The sequence below is a fragment of the Rutidosis leptorrhynchoides genome, chromosome 3 (genome assembly GCF_046630445.1).
Source record: "Rutidosis leptorrhynchoides isolate AG116_Rl617_1_P2 chromosome 3, CSIRO_AGI_Rlap_v1, whole genome shotgun sequence".
Lineage (NCBI taxonomy): Eukaryota > Viridiplantae > Streptophyta > Magnoliopsida > Asterales > Asteraceae > Rutidosis > Rutidosis leptorrhynchoides.
The window spans coordinates 152,737,047-152,756,918 of NC_092335.1; the positions used below are offsets into that span (position 1 = coordinate 152,737,047).

Sequence of the window (19,872 nt, forward strand, 5' to 3'; positions counted from 1 at the left end):
TGTCTTCAAGCGTTTGTATCGTCCTTTCGCTCTGCCCATCAGTTTGTGGATGATAGGCAGTACTCATGTCTAGACGAGTTCCTAATGCTTGCTGTAATGTCTGCCAGAATCTTGAAATAAATCTGCCATCCCTATCAGAGATAATAGAGATTGGTATTCCATGTCTGGAGACGACTTCCTTCAAATACAGTCGTGCTAACTTCTCCATCTTGTTATCTTCTCTTATTGGCAGGAAATGTGCTGATTTGGTGAGACGATCAACTATTACCCAAATAGTATCAAAACTACTTGCAGTCCTTGGCAATTTAGTGATGAAATCCATGGTAATGTTTTCCCATTTCCATTCCGGGATTTCGGGTTGTTGAAGTAGACCTGATGGTTTCTGATGCTCAGCTTTGACCTTAGAACACGTCAAACATTCTCCTATGTATTTAGCAACATCGGCTTTCATACCCGGCCACCAAAAATATTTCTTGAGATCCTTTTACATCTTCCCCGTTCCAGGATGTATTGAGTATCTGGTTTTATGAGCTTCTCTAAGTACCATTTCTCTCATATCTCCAAATTTTGGTACCCAAATCCTTTCAGCCCTATACCGGGTTCCGTCTTCCCGAATATTAAGATGTTTCTCCGATCCTTTGGGTATTTCATCCTTTAAATTTCCCTCTTTTAAAACTCCTTGTTGCGCCTCCTTTATTTGAGTAGTAAGGTTATTATGAATCATTATATTCATAGATTTTACTCGAATGGGTTCTCTGTCCTTCCTGCTCAAGGCATCGGCTACCACATTTGCCTTCCCCGGGTGGTAACGAATCTCAAAGTCGTAATCATTCAATAATTCAATCCACCTACGCTGCCTCATATTCAGTTGTTTCTGATTAAATATGTGTTGAAGACTTTTGTGGTCGGTATATATAATACTTTTGACCCCATATAAGTAGTGCCTCCAAGTCTTTAATGCAAAAACAACCGCGCCTAATTCCAAATCATGCGTCGTATAATTTTGTTCGTGAATCTTCAATTGTCTAGACGTATAAGCAATCACCTTCGTTCATTGCATTAATACACAACCGAGACCTTGCTTTGATGCGTCACAATAAATCACAAAATCATCATTCCCTTCAGGCAATGACAATATAGGTGCCGTAGTTAGCTTTTTCTTCAATAACTGAAACGCTTTCTCTTGTTCATCATTCCATTCAAATTTCTTCCCTTTATGCGTTAATGCAGTCAAGGGTTTTGCAATTCTGGAAAAGTCTTGGATGAATCTTCTGTAGTAACCAGCTAGTCCTAAAAATTGGCGTATGTGTTTCGGAGTTTTCGGGATTTCTCACTTTTCAACAGTTTCTATCTTTGCCGGATCCACCTTAATACCTTCTTTGTTCACTATGTGACCGAGGAATTGAACTTCTTCCAACCAAAATGCACACTTTGAAAACTTAGCGTACAATTCTTCCTTTCTCAATACTTCTAACACCTTTCTCAAATGTTCACCGTGTTCTTGGTCATTCTTTGAGTAAATAAGTATGTCATCAATGAAAACAATGACAAACTTGTCAAGGTATGGTCCACACACTCGGTTCATAAGGTCCATGAACACAGCTGGTGCATTAGTTAAACCAAACGGCATGACCATAAACTCGTAATGACCGTAACGTGTTCTGAAAGCAGTCTTTGGAATATCATCTTCTTTCACCCGCATTTGATGATACCCGAAACGTAAGTCAATCTTTGAATAAATAGACGAGCCTTGTAGTTGATCAAATAAGTCGTCGATTCTCGGTAGTGGGTAGCGGTTCTTGATGGTAAGTTTGTTCAACTCTCGGTAGTCGATACACAACCTGAATGTACCATCTTTCTTCTTGACAAACAAAACAGGAGCTCCCCACGGTGATGTGCTTGGTCGAATGAAACCACGCTCTAAAAGTTCTTGTAATTGGCTTTGCAGTTCTTTCATCTCGCTGGGTGCGAGTCTGTAAGGAGCACGAGCTATTGGTGCAGCTCCTGGTACAAGATCTATTTAAAATTCAACGGATCGATGTGGGGGTAATCCCGGTAATTCTTTCGGAAATACATCGGGAAATTCTTTTGCAATGGGAACATCATTGATGCTCTTTTCTTCAGTTTGTACTTTCTCAACGTGTGCTAGAACAGCATAGCAACCTTTTCTTATTAGTTTTTGTGCCTTCAAATTACTAATAAGATGTAGCTTCGTGTTGCCCTTTTCTCCGTACACCATAAAGGGTTTTCCTTTTTCTCGTATAATGCGAATTGCATTTTTGTAACAAACGATCTCTGCTTTCACTTCTTTCAACCAGTCCATACCGATTATCACATCAAAACTCCCTAACTCTACTGGTATCAAATCAATCTTAAATGTTTCGCTAACCAGTTTAATTTCTCGATTCCGACATATATTATCTGCTGAAATTAATTTACCATTTGCTAATTCGAGTAAAAATTTACTATCCAAAGGTGTCAATGGACAACTTAATTTAGCACAAAAATCTCTACTCATATAGCTTCTATCCGCACCCGAATCAAATAAAACGTAAGCAGATTTATTGTCAATAAGAAACGTACCCGTAACAAGCTCCGGGTCTTCCTGTGCCTCTGCCGCATTAATATTGAAAACTCTTCCGCGGCCTTGTCCATTCGTGTTCTCCTGGTTCGGGCAATTTCTAATAATGTGGCCCGGTTTTCCACATTTATAACAAACTACATTGGCATAACTTGCTCCGACACTACTTGCTCCGTCATTACTCGTTCCGACACCATTTGTTCCTTTCGTTCTATTAACCCCTGGTCCGTAGACCTCACACTTCGCCGCGCTATGACCATTTCTTTTACACTTGTTGCAAAATTTGGTGCAGAACCCCGAGTGATACTTTTCACACCTTTGGCATAGCTGCTTCTGATTGTTGTTGTTGTTGCGGTTATTATTATGGTTGTGATGATTGTTGTAGTTGCTGTTGTTGTTGTTGTTGTTGTTGTTGGGCCGTTTGTTGTAGTTGCGATTGATGTTGTGATTGTTGGGATAATTGTTGCGATTATTGTTGTAATTGCTGTTGTTGTATTGGTGATTCTTATCACCGTTTTCCTCCCACTTTCTTTTGACTTGCTTCACATTGGCCTCTTCAGCAGTCTGTTCTTTAATTCTTTCTTCAATCTGGTTCACTAGTTTGTGAGCCATTCTACATGCCTGTTGTATAGAGGCGGGCTCGTGTGAACTTATATCTTCTTGGATTCTTTCCGGTAATCCTTTCACAAACGCGTCGATCTTCTCTTCCTCATCTTCGAACGCTCCCGGACACAATAGGCACAATTCTGTGAATCGTCTTTCGTACGTGGTAATATCAAATCCTTGGGTTCGTAACCCTCTAAGTTCTGTCTTGAGCTTATTGACCTCGGTTCTGGGACGGTACTTCTCGTTCATCAAGTGCTTGAATGCTGACCACGGTAGTGCGTACGCATCGTCTTGTCCCACTTGCTCTAGATAGGTATTCCACCATGTTAACGCAGAACCTGTGAAGGTATGCGTAGCGTACTTCACTTTGTCCTCTTCAGTACACTTACTTATGGCAAACACCGATTCGACCTTCTCGGTCCACCGTTTCAATCCGATCGGTCCTTCGGTTCCATCAAATTCCAAAGGTTTGCAGGCAGTGAATTCTTTGTAGGTGCATCCTACACGATTTCCTGTACTGCTAGATCCAAGGTTATTGTTGGTATGTAGCGCAGCCTGTACTGCGGCTATGTTTGAAGCTAGAAAAGTACGGAATTCCTCTTCATTCATATTCACGGTGTGTCGAGTAGTCGGTGCCATTTCCTTCAAAATAGTCAAATGGAACAAGTTAATCATACAGAATATTAAGAGTAGTTAATAGTATTTCGTAGCATAATATGAACTCATTTATAAAAGCTTTTTCTTCATATTAGCGTTTTATAAGTTTAAATTCGGGTAGTACCTACCCGTTAAGTTCATACTTAGTAGCTAATATACAATTCAACTACTACAATTCTATATGAAAAACTGATTATAATAATATTTCGCGTTCAAACTTTTTCACAATATTTTACAAACTTACAATACCGCTTATTTTACATATAGCATGAAATATAGCACACAATAAATTTGATACAAGATGGTTGTGAAGATAATTCTAGCTAGTACACAAGTCATTCAGCAAAGGCAATAAAGACACGTAATTCATACGTCCAGAAACAAGTCATGCATTCTGGTTTTACTAGGACTACTTCCCATCCTTGGTCTTGTGGAACATAACCGTTATGGCCGTTGATAAGACAGCGTGTTGTAACATCGTCAAAGGGACGAGGGTTACGTAATGTCCAACAGTCCCGTAACAATCTAAAAACCTCATTTCTTACCCCAATTACCGACTCCGTCACTTGTGGAAACATTTTGTTTAATAGTTGTAGCCCGATGTTCTTGTTCTCACTTTGGTGAGAAGCGAACATTACTAATCCGTAAGCATAACATGCTTCTTTATGTTGCATGTTAGCCGCTTTTTTTAAATCACGAAGTCCAATATTCGGATATATTGAGTCAAAATAATTTCTTAACCCGTTGCGTAAAATAGCATTTGGGTTCCCCGCAATATATGCGTCAAAGTAAACACATCGTAACTTATGGGTTTCCCAATGTGATATCCCCCATCTTTCAAACGAAAGTCTCTTATAAACCAAGACATTCTTGGAACGTTCTTCGAATGTCTTACAAACTGATCTCGCCTTAAATAGTTGTGCCGAGGAATTCTGGCCGACTCTAGACAAGATTTCATCAATCATGTCTCCGGGTAGGTCTCTTAAAATATTGGGTTGTCTATCCATTTTGTGTTTTTAAACTGTAAAATAGACAAGAGTTAGATTCATAAAAAAATACTTATTAATACAAGCAATTTTTACATATATCATAAAGCATAAGCACACTATATTACATATATTACACCACACAAATACAACTATCTTATTCCGACTCGCTCGTTTCTTCTTCTTCGGTTTTGGTTCGTTTTGCCAAGTTTCTAGGGATATATGATGTTCCCCTAATACGAGCCGTCGTTTTCCACATTGGTCTAGAAAAACCTGGTGGTTTAGAGGTTCCCGGGTCATTGTTACAACTTAAGGACTTCGGGGGTTGACGATACATATAAAGTTCATCGGGGTTGGAATTAGATTTCTCTATTTTTATGCCCTTTCCCTTATTATTTTCTTTTGCCTTTTTAAATTCAGTTGGGGTAATTTCTATAACATCATCGGAATTCTCGTCGGAATCCGATTCATCGGAGAATTGGTAATCCTCCCAATATTTTGCTTCCTTGGCGGAAACACCATTGACCATAATTAACCTTGGTCGGTTGGTTGAGGATTTTCTTTTACTTAACCTTTTTATTATTTCCCCCACCGGTTCTATTTCTTCATCCGGTTCCGATTCTTCTTCCGGTTCCGATTCTTCTTCCGGTTCCGACTCTTCTTCCGGTTCCTCTTCGGGAACTTGTGAATCAGTCCACGAATCATTCCAATTTACATTTGAGTCTTCATTATAATTAGGTGAGTCAATGGGACTTGTTCTAGAGGTAGACATCTATCACATAATATCAAACGCGTTAAGAGATTAATATATCACATAATATTCACATGTTAAAAATATATAGTTTCCAACAAAATTTGTTAAGCAATCATTTTTCAAGTAAACACGGTCGAAGTCCAGACTCACTAATGCATCCTAATAAACTTGATAAGACACACTAATGCAAAATTCTGGCTCTCTAAGACCAACGCTCGGATACCAACTGAAATGTCCCGTTCTTATTGATTAAAAACGTTCCATATTAATTGATTTCGTTGCGAGGTTTTGACCTCTATATGAGACGTTTTTCAAAGACTGCATTCATTTTAAAACAAACCATAACCTTTATTTCATCAATAAAGGTTTAAAAAGCTTTACGTAGATTATCAAATAATGATAATCTAAAATATCCTGTTTACACACGACCATTACATAATGGTTTACAATACAAATATGTTACAACAAAATAAGTTTTCTTGAATGCAGTTTTAACACAATATCATACAAGCATGGACTCCAAATCTCGTCCTTATTTAAGTATGCGACAGCGGAAGCTCTTAATAATCACCTGAGAATAAACATGCTTAAAACGTCAACAAAAATGTTGGTGAGTTATAGGTTTAACCTATATATATCAAATCATAATAATAGACCACAAGATTTCATATTTCAATACACATCCCATACATAGAGATAAAAATCATTCATAATGGTGAACACCTGGTAACCGACATTAACAAGATGCATATATATAAGAATATCCCCATCATTCCGGGACACCCTTCGGATATGATATAAATTTCGAAGTACTAAAGCATCCGGTACTTTGGATGGGGTTTGTTAGGCCCAATAGATCTATATTTAGGATTCGCGTCAATTAGGGTGTCTGTTCCCTAATTCTTAGATTACCAGACTTAATAAAAAGGGGCATATTCGATTTCGATAATTCAACCATAGAATGTAGTTTTACGTACTTGTGTCTATTTTGTAAATCATTTATAAAACCTGCATGTATTCTCATCCCAAAAATATTAGATTTTAAAAGTGGGACTATAACTCACTTTCACAGATTTTTACTTCGTCGGGAAGTAAGACTTGGCCACTGGTTGATTCACGAACCTATAACAATATATACATATATATCAAAGTATGTTCAAAATATATTTACAACACTTTTAATATATTTTGATGTTTTAAGTTTATTAAGTCAGCTGTCCTCGTTAGTAACCTACAACTAGTTGTCCACAGTTAGATGTACAGAAATAAATCGATAAATATTATCTTGAATCAATCCACGACCCAGTGTATACGTATCTCAGTATTGATCACAACTCAAACTATATATATTTTGGAATCAACCTCAACCCTGTATAGCTAACTCCAACATTCACATATAGAGTGTCTATGGTTGTTCCGAAATATATATAGATGTGTCGACATGATAGGTCGAAACATTGTATACGTGTCTATGGTATCTCAAGATTACATAATATACAATACAAGTTGATTAAGTTATGGTTGGAATAGATTTGTTACCAATTTTCACGTAGCTAAAATGAGAAAAATTATCCAATCTTGTTTTACCCATAACTTCTTCATTTTAAATCCGTTTTGAGTGAATCAAATTGCTATGGTTTCATATTGAACTCTATTTTATGAATCTAAACAGAAAAAGTATAGGTTTATAGTCAGAAAAATAAGTTACAAGTCATTTTTGTAAAGGTAGTCATTTCAGTCGAAAGAACGACGTCTAGATGACCATTTTAGAAAACATACTTCCACTTTGAGTTTAACCATAATTTTTGGATATAGTTTCATGTTCATAATAAAAATCATTTTCTCAGAATAACAACTTTTAAATCAAAGTCTATCATAGTTTTTAATTAACTAACCCAAAACAGCCCGCGGTGTTACTACGACGGCGTAAATCCGGTTTTACGGTGTTTTTCGTGTTTCCAGGTTTTAAATCATTAAGTTAGCATATCATATAGATATAGAACATGTGTTTAGTTTATTTTAAAATTCAAGTTAGAAGGATTAACTTTTGTTTGCGAACAAGTTTAGAATTAACTAAACTATGTTCTAGTGATTACAAGTTTAAACCTTCGAATAAGATAGCCTTATATGTATGAATCGAATGATGTTATGAACATCATTACTACCTTAAGTTCCTTGGATAAACCTACTGGAAAAGAGAAAAATGGATCTATCTTCAATGGATCCTTGGATGGCTCGAAGTTCTTGAAGCATAATCATGACACGAAAACAAGTTCAAGTAAGATCATCACTTAAAATAAGATTGTTATAGTTATAGAAATTGAACCAAAGTTTGAATATGATTATTACCTTGTATTAGAATGATAACCTACTCTAAGAAACAAAGATTTCTTGAGGTTGGATGATCACCTTACAAGATTGGAAGTGAGCTAGCAAACTTGAAAGTATTCTTGATTTTATGAAACTAGAACTTTTGGAATTTATGAAGAACACTTAGAACTTGAAGATAGAACTTGAGAGAGATCAATTAGATGAAGAAAATTGAAGAATGAAAGTGTTTGTAGGTGTTTTTGGTCGTTGGTGTATGGATTAGATATAAAGGATATGTTATTTTGTTTTCATGTAAATAAGTCATGAATGATTACTCATATTTTTGTAATTTTATGAGATATTTCATGCTAGTTGCCAAATGATGGTTCCCACATGTGTTAGGTGACTCACATGGGCTGCTAAGAACTGATCATTAGAGTGTATATACCAATAGTACATACATCTAAAAGCTGTGTATTGTACGAGTACGAATACGGGTGCATACGAGTAGAATTGTTGATGAAACTGAACGAGGATGTAATTGTAAGCATTTTTGTTAAGTAGAAGTATTTTGATAAGTGTCTTGAAGTCTTTCAAACGTGTATGAATACATATTAAAACACTACATGTATATACATTTTAACTGAGTTGTTAAGTCATCGTTAGTCGTTACATGTAAATGTTTTTTTGAAACCTTTAGGTTAACAATCTTGTTAAATGTTGTTAACCCAATGTTTATAATATCAAAAGAGATTTTAAATTATTATATTATCATGATATTATGATGTACGAATATCTCTTAATATGATATATATACATTAAATGTCGTTACAACGATAATCGTTACATATATGTCTCGTTTCAAAATCATTAAGTTAGTAGTCTTGTTTTTACATATGTAGTTCATTGTTAATATAATTAATGATATGTTTACTTATCATAATATCATGTTAACTATATATATAACCATATATATGTCATCATATAGTTTTTACAAGTTTTAACGTTCGTGAATCACCGGTCAACTTGGGTGGTCAATTGTCTATATGAAACCTATTTCAATTAATCAAGTCTTAACAAGTTTGATTGCTTAACATGTTGGAAACATTTAATCATGTAAATATCAATTTCAATTAATATATATAAACATGAAAAAGTTCGGGTCACTACACATGCGACCGCATGGATCTTGTGCCTTCTGGCCATGCGATCGCATGGCCACTTTTTACAGCTCAGGATCTTTTGTTTTTTATTTGCCGACGGTTTTATTAAATAATATAATATATATATAATTTTAAGAATTAATTAAATATTATATTATATTCATGTGCATAGTTGACTTGTAATTTTTAGTCCGTTGCGTCGAGCGTTGAGAGTTGACTCTGGTCCCGGTTCCGAATTTTCGAACGTCCTTGCGTACAATTTAATATCTCATACTTTGCGTTTCGCGTCTTGTACTCTTGTAATTTTGAGACGTTTCTCATCAATAATTTGAACCACTTTGATTGTACTTTGTACTTTGTCATGGATTATTCAATATGTCCATCTGGTTTTTGTCCATAATAGTCCATCAGTCATAAATATAAAGTGCGAGTGTCCTTGTCAAATTATCCTTATATCCGAAGTCAAATATTCCAACTAATTGGGGACTTAAACTATAATTACACCAATTTTCCTTGTATGTAATTCACCCCTGTTTTAATAAGTCCATTGACTATTAATCCATTCCCGTGTCCGATTAAATGAACGATTATTAGTACTTATAAATATCCCGCCCATCGTGTCCGATCGAGTGTATGTGGTTATTTATAATTACGTCCAATTGTAAATCTTTATATTAAATTAACGAACTATCATTCAATTAAACAAATATAAAGCCCATTAATAGCCCATAGTCTAATTTCCACAAGTGTCGTTCTTTTGTCCAAACCTCAATTATGGTGCAAAGTCTAATTACCCCGTCTTTAATATTTAGCCTAGCATCACGATTACTTCGGCTTAAATAAGCATAATAATAACTTAGCTACGAGACATTAATTTAAAAAGGTTGAACATAACTTACAATGATTAATAATAGCGTAGCATTACACGGACAGAATTTCGACTTACACACTTACAACATTCGCTAACATACCCTTATTATTATTAATCTTAAATTAAAATTAAAATTATAAATTATATATATATATATATATATATATATATATATATATATATATATATATATATATATATATATATATATATATATATATATATATTAATCGGCTGAATTCGTTGCTTTTTATAGGATGTGGCCTGTTACAGTGATCCATGCGACCGCATGGATCTTGGGCCTTCTGGCCATGCGATCGCATGGCCACTTTTTACAGCTCAGGATCTTTTATTTTTTATTTGCCGACGGATTTATTAAATAATATAATATATATATAATTTTAAGAATTAATTATATATTATATTATATTCATGTGCATAGTTGACTTGTAATTTTTAGTCCGTTGCGTCGAGCGTTGAGAGTTGACTCTGGTCCCGGTTCTGGATTTTCGAACGTCCTTGCGTACAATTTAATATCTTGTACTTTGCGTTTCGCGTCTTGTACTCTTGTAATTTTGAGACGTTTCTCATCAATAATTTGAACCACTTTGATTGTACTTTGTACTTTTTAGCTTTTTGGTCGTTTGCGTCTTCAAATCGTCGAATCTGTCTTTTGTCTTCACCTTTTATTATTTAAACGAATATCACTTGTAAATAGAACAATTGCAACTAAAAGCTTGTCTTTCTTGAGGGATAATACTGTGAAATATATGTTCGTTTTTAGCATTATCACCCGCATACGGTTTCAGATGGTGATAAAAGTGATGGTACTCCTCAAGCAGCTACAAGATTGAAGCACTTAAATTAAACTTTGATATGAAAGAAACTTGTTTTATAAAACTGTTATGTTTGGGCTGCTTGAAACAATTTATGGTTGGCTAGTTTTTAATTGCATCTTTGTATTTATGACTGGTGAAAACTAAGTAATTCTGTCAGGTTGAAACAATTTATGTCATGTTATGTTTGTAAGTTGTTAGTGCATCTTTGCAACTTGAAACAATGTAATCGTCCTTTTGGTTATGGTTTTTGATTGGTACCAAACATGTTCCATTAATCTATTACTAGTTACTACTTTGTAATATTAACTTTGAACAAATTTATGTTGTTTGCTTTTGGTTGTTTGAACTAGAGATTACAAAAATGTTCTATTAAGTCGTTGGATCTTCTCATTATAGGACCCTTTTTAAAAAAGGTCACAAGCTATCGTAGGACCTTTAAAAAAGTGTCCTATTAGTTATACCTTAACGGTTTTATGTAAAAAAAAAAGAGAGAAAAACCTTTCAGGTTAACACAATGGGTCAAATGGTTGTCATATTGGTATGTAAAGGGGATGTCGTGGGTTTGAGTCCCTGCTCCACTTTGATTGTTTTACTTTATATAAAACACTTGATTGTTTATTACTAGTTCATGATGTTGGAGTTAATAGGACTAAAAGGTCCTATTTAATCCCATTGTAGACCCTTTTTAAAAAGGTCACAAGTTATTATAGGACCTTTTAAAAAGTGTCCTATTAGTTACACCTTTTAGAACCCTAAATAATTTACGTCAATCAACATATAGGACACTATTACTATAAGGTCCATATTTAATCCCATTATAAGACCCTTTTTAAAAAGATCACAAGTTATGATAGGACTTTTAAAACGTGTCCTATTACTTATATCTTTTAGGAACCTAAATAAATTCCGTCAATCAACATATAGGATACCATTACTAAAAGTTCCTATTTAATCCCATTATAAGACCTTTTTTAAAAAGGTCACAAGTTATGATAGGACTTTTAAAAAGTGTCCTGTTAGTTATACCTTTTAGGACCCTAAATAAATTCCGTCAATCAACATATAGGACACCATTACTAAAAGGTCCTATTTAATCCCATTATAGGACCCTTTTTAAAAATGTCACAAGTTATGATAGGACCTTTAAAAAGTGTCCTATTAGTTATACCTTTTAGGACCCTAAATAAATTCCGTCAATCAACATATAGGACATCATTACTAAAAGGTCCTATTTAATCCCATTATATGACCCTTTTTAAAAAGGTCACAAGCTATGATAGGACTTTTAAAAAGTGTCCTATTAGTTATACCTTTTAAGACCCTAAATAAATTTCGTCAATCAACATATATGACACCATTACTAAAATGTCTTATTTAATCCCATTATAGGACTCTTTTTAAAAAGGTCACAAGTTATGATAGGACCTTTAAAAAGTGTCCTATTAGTTATACCTTTTAGGACCCTAAATAAATTCCGTCAATCAACATATAGGACACCATTAATAAAATGTCCTATTTAATCCCATTATATGACCCTTTTTAAAAATGTCACAAGTTATGATAGGACATTTGAAAAAGTGTCCTATTAGTTATACATTTTAGGATCCTAAATAAATTCCGTCAATCAACATATATGACACCATTAATAAAGGTCATATTTAATCCCATTATAACACCTTTTTTAAAAATGTCACAAGTTATGATATGACCTTTGAAAAAGTGTCCTATTAGTTATACCTTTTAGGACCCTAAATAAATTCCGTCAATCAACGTATAGGACACAATTACTAAAAGGTCCTAAATAGTAGTCTGTAAGAACCCTTTCCATGACCCTGTTAGGACCCTGAAATAATGGTCCTAATATGTACGTAGTAGCTTTTTAGGACCTTCGCATTTTTAACCAAATAAAAATTAGTCATATAAGCCCGTTTTACTTATAGTGTACTACACAATATAGAAGCGTTTATTACAACTACTACACAATATTATGAAATAATGGAAAAGATATGGGATGTTTACATGTATTCTCTTTAAAATAAAACAATTTATAACAATATAAAATTGGTGGTTTAAGTAGTATGAATGACACATATGTAAAAACTTGTTCATTTATGTATATATGGTGGTATTCTAATTTATAAGTTCATTTTTAATCCTTACTATGACGTTAAAAGTTAATGATTTTTTGGGTGAAAAAACAGGTTATTGACTGTGATTGTATTTGAACTTAATTAAATCAAAAGGTCAAATTTCGTGTCAAATATTTGGAAGGTGATGTAGTAAAATACGATTTAAAATCTGAGTTATAAAAATAAATTAAATAATATATATAAAATTGTCTTGAATAATGATTGGTTAGATGGGAATCTCAAGCTCAAAAACATTTAGTCAATATAGCGACTAACGCTTATGTGTGTCAAAAATTTATGTCGGGTTAGTCGACGTCAGTTTCCATCAAAAATGCCAACAAAGCTGACGTTATATTTCTGATGCTCAGTTAACCAAAATACCATACAGTTAAAAAGTTGTACATGCGATTATATATTGACTTAATGTGATAATTATTGAATTATACAATATGTTAACGACAGTTAAAATGACTTCTACGTTTCACTCGGAGTGGCGAAATGACTTCTCTCTATTCTAGGATAGAGGAAGAATTCTACGTTTCACCTTCTCATATCTCACCCACGTGACATTGGGATATGTTGTGTTGTTGTTATTAACGACAGTTAAAAAGTTGCCGTTAACTTTTTTATATAGAAAATAGAATATAAATAAAATAAATTTAGTTAACTACAATAAAATACTCCAGGTGTTGTAATGTAAAATTCCATTTATCTACATTTTGTCTTGGTACCGGTACTCACTCTCTCCCTTGCAAATTCCATCAGACGCGACCCAAACAAATAATTCATCTCCAGTTATCAGCCAAATCTGCATACCCGGAAAACACATTCACTACCGACGGTTAGATCTACTTTTTACTCCGATCTGTATTTTTATTTCTCCCTTAATAATCCTTATATTCTTCCCTATCATGTATCTGTAGGTTATATATATATATATATATATATATATATATATATATATTCCACCACTAATTTTGATCTATTGCTCCGATGCAAAACATTATGAAATATACTTAGATTTCTATCTAATTGCAATCAATTTCTTTTCATTTTCATTTTCATTTACTTTAATTTCCTAATTTCTTTCGTTAATTTCTCGATTTATGATTCTACGGTTCGTTTTAGATCTCTGAGATTTTAATTCGTTCGGATCCATTAAATTACATAATTAACTACAATTAAGCAAGCTGATACGTATTCCGTGTCCTTACTCGCTTAATTCATAACTATGTTGTCATGCTAACCCTAATTTAGTTTCCTGTGTGGCTGAAATTGCAGTAGTAGTGTTTGAAAACTCTGTCAGTTATGTCGATGGTTGACGAGCCGTTGTATCCGATAGCAGTACTGATCGATGAACTGAAAAACGATGACATTCAGTTGCGGTTGAATTCAATTAGGAAGCTGTCTACTATTGCTCGCGCTCTAGGAGAGGAGCGAACACGAAAGGAGTTGATTCCGTTCTTGAGTGAAAATAACGATGATGATGACGAGGTTCTTCTTGCAATGGCGGAAGAGCTGGGTGTGTTTATTCCTTATGTTGGTGGACTGGAACATGCACATGTACTGTTACCACCATTGGAAACTCTTTGCAGTGTTGAAGAAACGTGCGTGAGAGATAAAGCTGTTGAGTCTTTATGCAGGATTGGATCACAGATGAGAGAGGCCGATTTGGTTGACTGGTTTATACCACTCGTTAAGGTTCGTTTGTTTCCTTCTAATTATTTGTTACTTTATTGTTCTTGAAGCTGTAGATACATACTTATTGTTGTATTACCTTCTTTTTTTTGTTGTTGCAGAGGTTGGCAGCAGGTGAATGGTTTACTGCACGAGTTTCTGCGTGTGGACTGTTTCACATTGCGTATCCAAGTGCATCAGAGATTTTAAAGGCTGAATTGAGGTCTATATATAGTCAGTTATGTCAAGATGATATGCCTATGGTTAGGAGATCAGCAGCTACAAATTTGGGGAAGTTTGCTGCTACTGTTGAACCGGCTCACCTCAAGACAGATATTATGCAAATATTTGAGGATCTTACACAAGATGGTATTTTGATTTCTTTTTGTATCTTATATGTTTGCAGTCCTATTACATTTACTCCTAAGTAAGATTTGTGTATCTTATATGTAACTTTTTTCTTTTTACAGATCAAGATTCTGTTCGTCTGCTTGCTGTTGAGGGTTGTGCTGCTCTTGGAAAGTTGTTGGAACCTCAAGACTGTGTTGCGCATATTCTTCCCGTCATTGTCAATTTTTCCCAGGTTGACTTTTGGCTGCTTCTGTTGACTTTATTTCGATTATGTTTATTTATACATTCACTTATCTTACTATTTGTACGGGTTCATTTATTTAGGACAAGTCATGGCGTGTTCGCTATATGGTTGCTAATCAGCTTTATGAGCTATGTGAAGCTGTGGGCCCTGAACCTACAAAGTATGTTCCATCTTCTTATCTCATGTTCTTTCCTTAATTATCTTACTTTACCTACATTAAACCGTCTTTTGAACAAGATCATTCATACATCTAGTTTTTTTTTTTTTTTTTTAATTTTTGATATGTTTTTTTAATCAATTGGCTCGTTGTAGGACGGATTTGGTCCCTGCATATGTGAGGCTGCTTCGAGATAACGAAGCAGAAGTTCGTATTGCTGCTGCTGGCAAGGTCACCAAATTCTCCCGCATTCTTAGCCCCGAACTTGCAATTCAGCATATTCTTCCATGTGTCAAGGTTTTTTATTAATTTATTTATTAATTAACATTAACATTTATATAATATTAAAATATTATTATATGTTTTATATTTGTTATCTTACCCGTTACTGCAACGGTATGTAGGAATTGTCCTCAGATTCTTCTCAGCATGTTCGGTCTGCTTTAGCCTCTGTGATTATGGGCATGGCCCCTGTTTTAGGGAAGGTAATAATCTGAATCTAAATCTTAATTATTATAATTAATCATCATATGATTCATTCAAATTTCTTGTAAATTGCAGGATGCAACTATTGAACAACTTCTTCCTATTTTTCTGTCACTTCTAAAGGACGAGTTTCCAGACGTGCGCCTCAATATTATCAGTAAGCTAGATCAAGTGAATCAGGTAAAATGATTTTCAGTCACAGTGCTTATTTAGCAATCAGTTTATGTCATCATTTATTAGCATTGTTTTTTTTTTTTTTAAATTTAATTTTATTGCTGGTATGTAAATGCAGGTGATTGGAATCGATCTGTTGTCCCAATCTTTACTACCAGCAATTGTGGAACTAGCTGAAGACAGGCATTGGAGGGTTCGATTGGCTATAATCGAATACATACCTTTATTGGCTAGTCAGTTAGGTGTCGGGTTTTTTGATGATAAGCTCGGTGCCCTTTGCATGCAATGGTTACAAGACAAGGTTTGTGCTTCATCTCTTAAATGTGCGTATATTTAAATTTTTTTTTCTTTATATATCTTTATTAACCCCATACCCCATATAGGTGGGATTGGGTATTGTTGTTGTTGTATATATCTTTATTAATTAATTAATTGGTATAATATATACAGGTTTACTCCATTAGAGAAGCTGCTGCTAATAATCTGAAGCGGCTTGCAGAGGAATTTGGTCCAGAGTGGGCTATGCAGCACATTGTTATGCAGGTACACACCGTTTCCTTTTCTTTGGTTTTTAAATTATTTATTTATTTATTTTATTATTTTATTCATCAGGCTTATTATGTATTGGTGTGTTGGCAGGTGTTGGAAATGGTGAACAACCCACATTACTTGTACCGTATGACCATTCTTAGCGCAATTTCTCTACTTGCCCCTGTTATGGGCTCCGATATCACTAGCTCTAAGTTGCTTCCTGTGGTTGTTACTCTCGCCAAGGACAGGTGATCCTATTTAATTTTAATTATTAAATTATAAATATGTTTTTTTAAATATTTTATGTTGTGTTTGCAGAGTGGCGAATATCAGGTTTAACGTGGCAAAGGTGTTGCAATCTTTCATACCTATAACCGAGCAATCTGTAAGCTACTACTTATTTTTTTTATTGGGTTTAATTGTGTCATCTATATTAACTGTCTACATGGATTTGGTGAAATAATGCAGTTGGTGGAAAAAACAATCAGGCCGTGCCTGGTTGAGCTGTCAGAGGATCCAGATGTTGATGTCCGTTATTTCTCAAAACAAGCACTTCAAGCGATTGATCAAGTTATGATGTCCACCTAATAAATAAAAACTCGTTTGAATTTGATTTGCTTGCTCACTAAGTTGTTACACTTATGACCGTTTTTATAATGTCAATGTAAACTTAGATATCATTAGTCTATTTTGTCTTGGTTTTTATTTTCTTTTTAAAACCTAGCAGCGGACAATGTTGAGTGTCATGATAATATGGATGCAGACTAAAGATTCTTGTTTTTTGTCTTTCAAATCATGCGGCCTGTTGTCACTTTTTTTGTGGTGATTTTGACATGCATTGATAGCTTAATCTGCCTAGAAATGTGTGTAAGATTTGTTGAATGGTGCAATCCTTTCGTGTACACAAAACTTGGTTAGGATTGTTATTTTTGTTTTATTTTGTTTTGTTTTGTTTTTGAGAGTGTCTCTACTTTTGAGAGTGTCTCTTTATCCGTCGAATAGAGAGAGAGATGACTGTCTCTACTTTTGAGAGTGTTTTTCACTCTGGGTGGAGAAATGACTTGTCTTTATTCTCGGTTAGGGGAAGGATTGTCTACATCTCACCTCCCCAATACACCACTTATGTGGTATTGGGTTTTGTTGTTGTTGTGTTTGTTTTTTTGTGTGTTTATAGTGAATAAAGTTAAAATTACTGTGAACTGGAAATTTGACCTAACCAGTAACTAGCAATCAAAGGAGCTTGGCTCATAGATGTTGGATCCTACGCTTCCAAACTCATAGATGTTAAAGTTCCCAAACCTACAACAGACGTTCAATGCCTAAATTCCTCTTGCCGAAAATCTTGTGAAGAAATTAAAAACAGGAACTTTCAGTCAGGTTCTAAAGAAGTTTTTCTTCAACCACTTCCAAAAAACAGTGGCAAAAGCAAGAAGTCAAGTTGGATATTCGATACCTCTAGCGAAATTAACCATGTTGTTGGACAATCTTCTTGCAATATCGGGTTAAACAGAAACCAACAGTTTGGTTCAACAAAACTATCGTATAAAGAAGAGATGTATAAATTTGGCGTTTTTATGGAGAACATGACCCCTGACAGTACGCCTTCTAAACCTTCCAAACAACGAGGCACGCCTAACAAAATATCAAAACAATAATCTTTCGCTTAGCTTCTCAATCGCTAGTTGCCATATCGAACCTTCATTCTTCTAATCCGGGTGTCGGTTTGAAGAAAACAATTGTTAAAAACAAAAGTTGGGTTGTTGAAACACCTGTTCGTGGAGATTACTTTGTTACAACTGCGAATCAATCACTAGGTTGTACATGATTCGTCTCAACATGTATCTTTTCCAAGCTCATTCAATTAGGATCAATGTAATTTTGTTCATAGAAGAATTAAAGATTTTCAATTTTCTTCTGAATAGCTTGGCTTTCGATGAAGTTAATCAATTCCGTGACTACTTTGAGATTTCGAGCAGCTTTTCACGAGTGTCTGATTCGTTCCATACCACTTTTCTCTGTTTTTTCATTTCAATTCGGCCTAATTCTCAGCTTTTAATCAAATTGATTTCACTTGCCTCGCCTTTGTCAGGCTCCAATTCGATCCTTCGATTATTGTTCCCAATTTCTCTCAAGATTTTATTACGTTTAGTCTTTTCAATTTAGGATGAACTCTCGTCAATTTCAATGCCGCTTCGTTCTTACTTCTGTTGTTACTTGGGCTTCTGTGCCCAGTTTGTTGGGCTTCTAATATGGAGCTTTTTTGTCTCATGTAGGCTTTCAAGTGGACTTTTTTTTTTTTTTTTTTTTTTTTTTTTTTTGTTTTTCGTTTTTTTTTTTTTTTGAGAGTTTCGGTCAGCTATCTAGCGGGCCTAGTTTCAGAGTGGGCTCTTAATCCCACACATGGTTGGTTTTAGCCTTTCCAATTTAGGAGTTTAATTAGTTTGTTACTACGTATATGTTTTCTTTCAATTTCTGTCAATTCTTTTAGGCTCAAAAGCCTCTCGCATTGTAATTTTTATCATCTTCATTGTTCTGATGAAGTTTATTTAATATAATTCTCTTTTCGCCAAAAAAAAAAAAAAAAAAAAAGGAGCTTGTTTTCAACTTCTTGTGCTGATTCTAATAAATGCCTGCTTTGATAGGTGTGTGACGTAAACACATTTCAGCTGAAAGGAATTTTGTATGGCTTTGGTCCATATACAAGGCAAGCATCATTTTTTATTCATGCATACTTAATTTACAATTATACCTTTACTTATATTTAAAATAATAATTTATGTTCAACTTCTAGTAGTATAATTGTGAGTTTATAATATAAAAGTGTGTATGAATAAAAAAAGGGAGGTGATCCTCACACACCATTTTTGATCCATTTACACTTTTGTTTTAAAAATTTACAGTTTTACCCCTAAATAAATCTAGGGAGTTGAACTTATAATATTATTCTAAGTATAATTAAAGGTATGATAGTAAACTAGGTGTAGATGAATCAAAAAGTGGTGTGTTAGTATCACCTCCTATTAAAAAAGGGTGTGTGAGAATCATCTCCCATAATTAAATATGGAGTATGTAAGATTTTAATTTGACGGACGTGTCATGGAAACAGAAATAGAAATTGTTAACAAGTGTATAACTAATACTAAAATTTTTGTTAACAAGTGTATAACTAATACTAAAATTTTCTCTCATATAAATTTGTAGATATGACACCTATATTCACTATCTCACTTTTGTCCAAGACCGATTGTGTACATCCTCAAAAACTCAAGCGTAACAGTATTAAAAACACCCGTTGGCCTGCCTCCTTTAAGGGAGGTCAGGAGTTCGACTCCCGTTGGCTACATATTAAAAGCACA

The 19,872-nt window shown here is 34.3% G+C and overlaps 1 protein-coding gene across 1 annotated transcript; it reads left to right on the forward strand.

The window, feature by feature from the left end:
* The first annotated feature begins 14,204 nt into the window (after positions 1–14,204).
* LOC139896914 (uncharacterized) lies at positions 14,205–17,309 on the forward strand. Its single transcript, XM_071879551.1, has 12 exons — positions 14,205–14,597; positions 14,696–14,942; positions 15,044–15,156; positions 15,249–15,328; positions 15,481–15,622; positions 15,730–15,810; positions 15,887–15,991; positions 16,104–16,286; positions 16,436–16,528; positions 16,625–16,764; positions 16,835–16,901; positions 16,985–17,309. Exons 1-12 carry the CDS (start codon positions 14,205–14,207, stop codon positions 17,102–17,104), a joined length of 1,764 nt encoding a protein of 587 aa, XP_071735652.1. The 3' UTR covers positions 17,105–17,309.
* Positions 17,310–19,872: the final 2,563 nt, after the last annotated feature.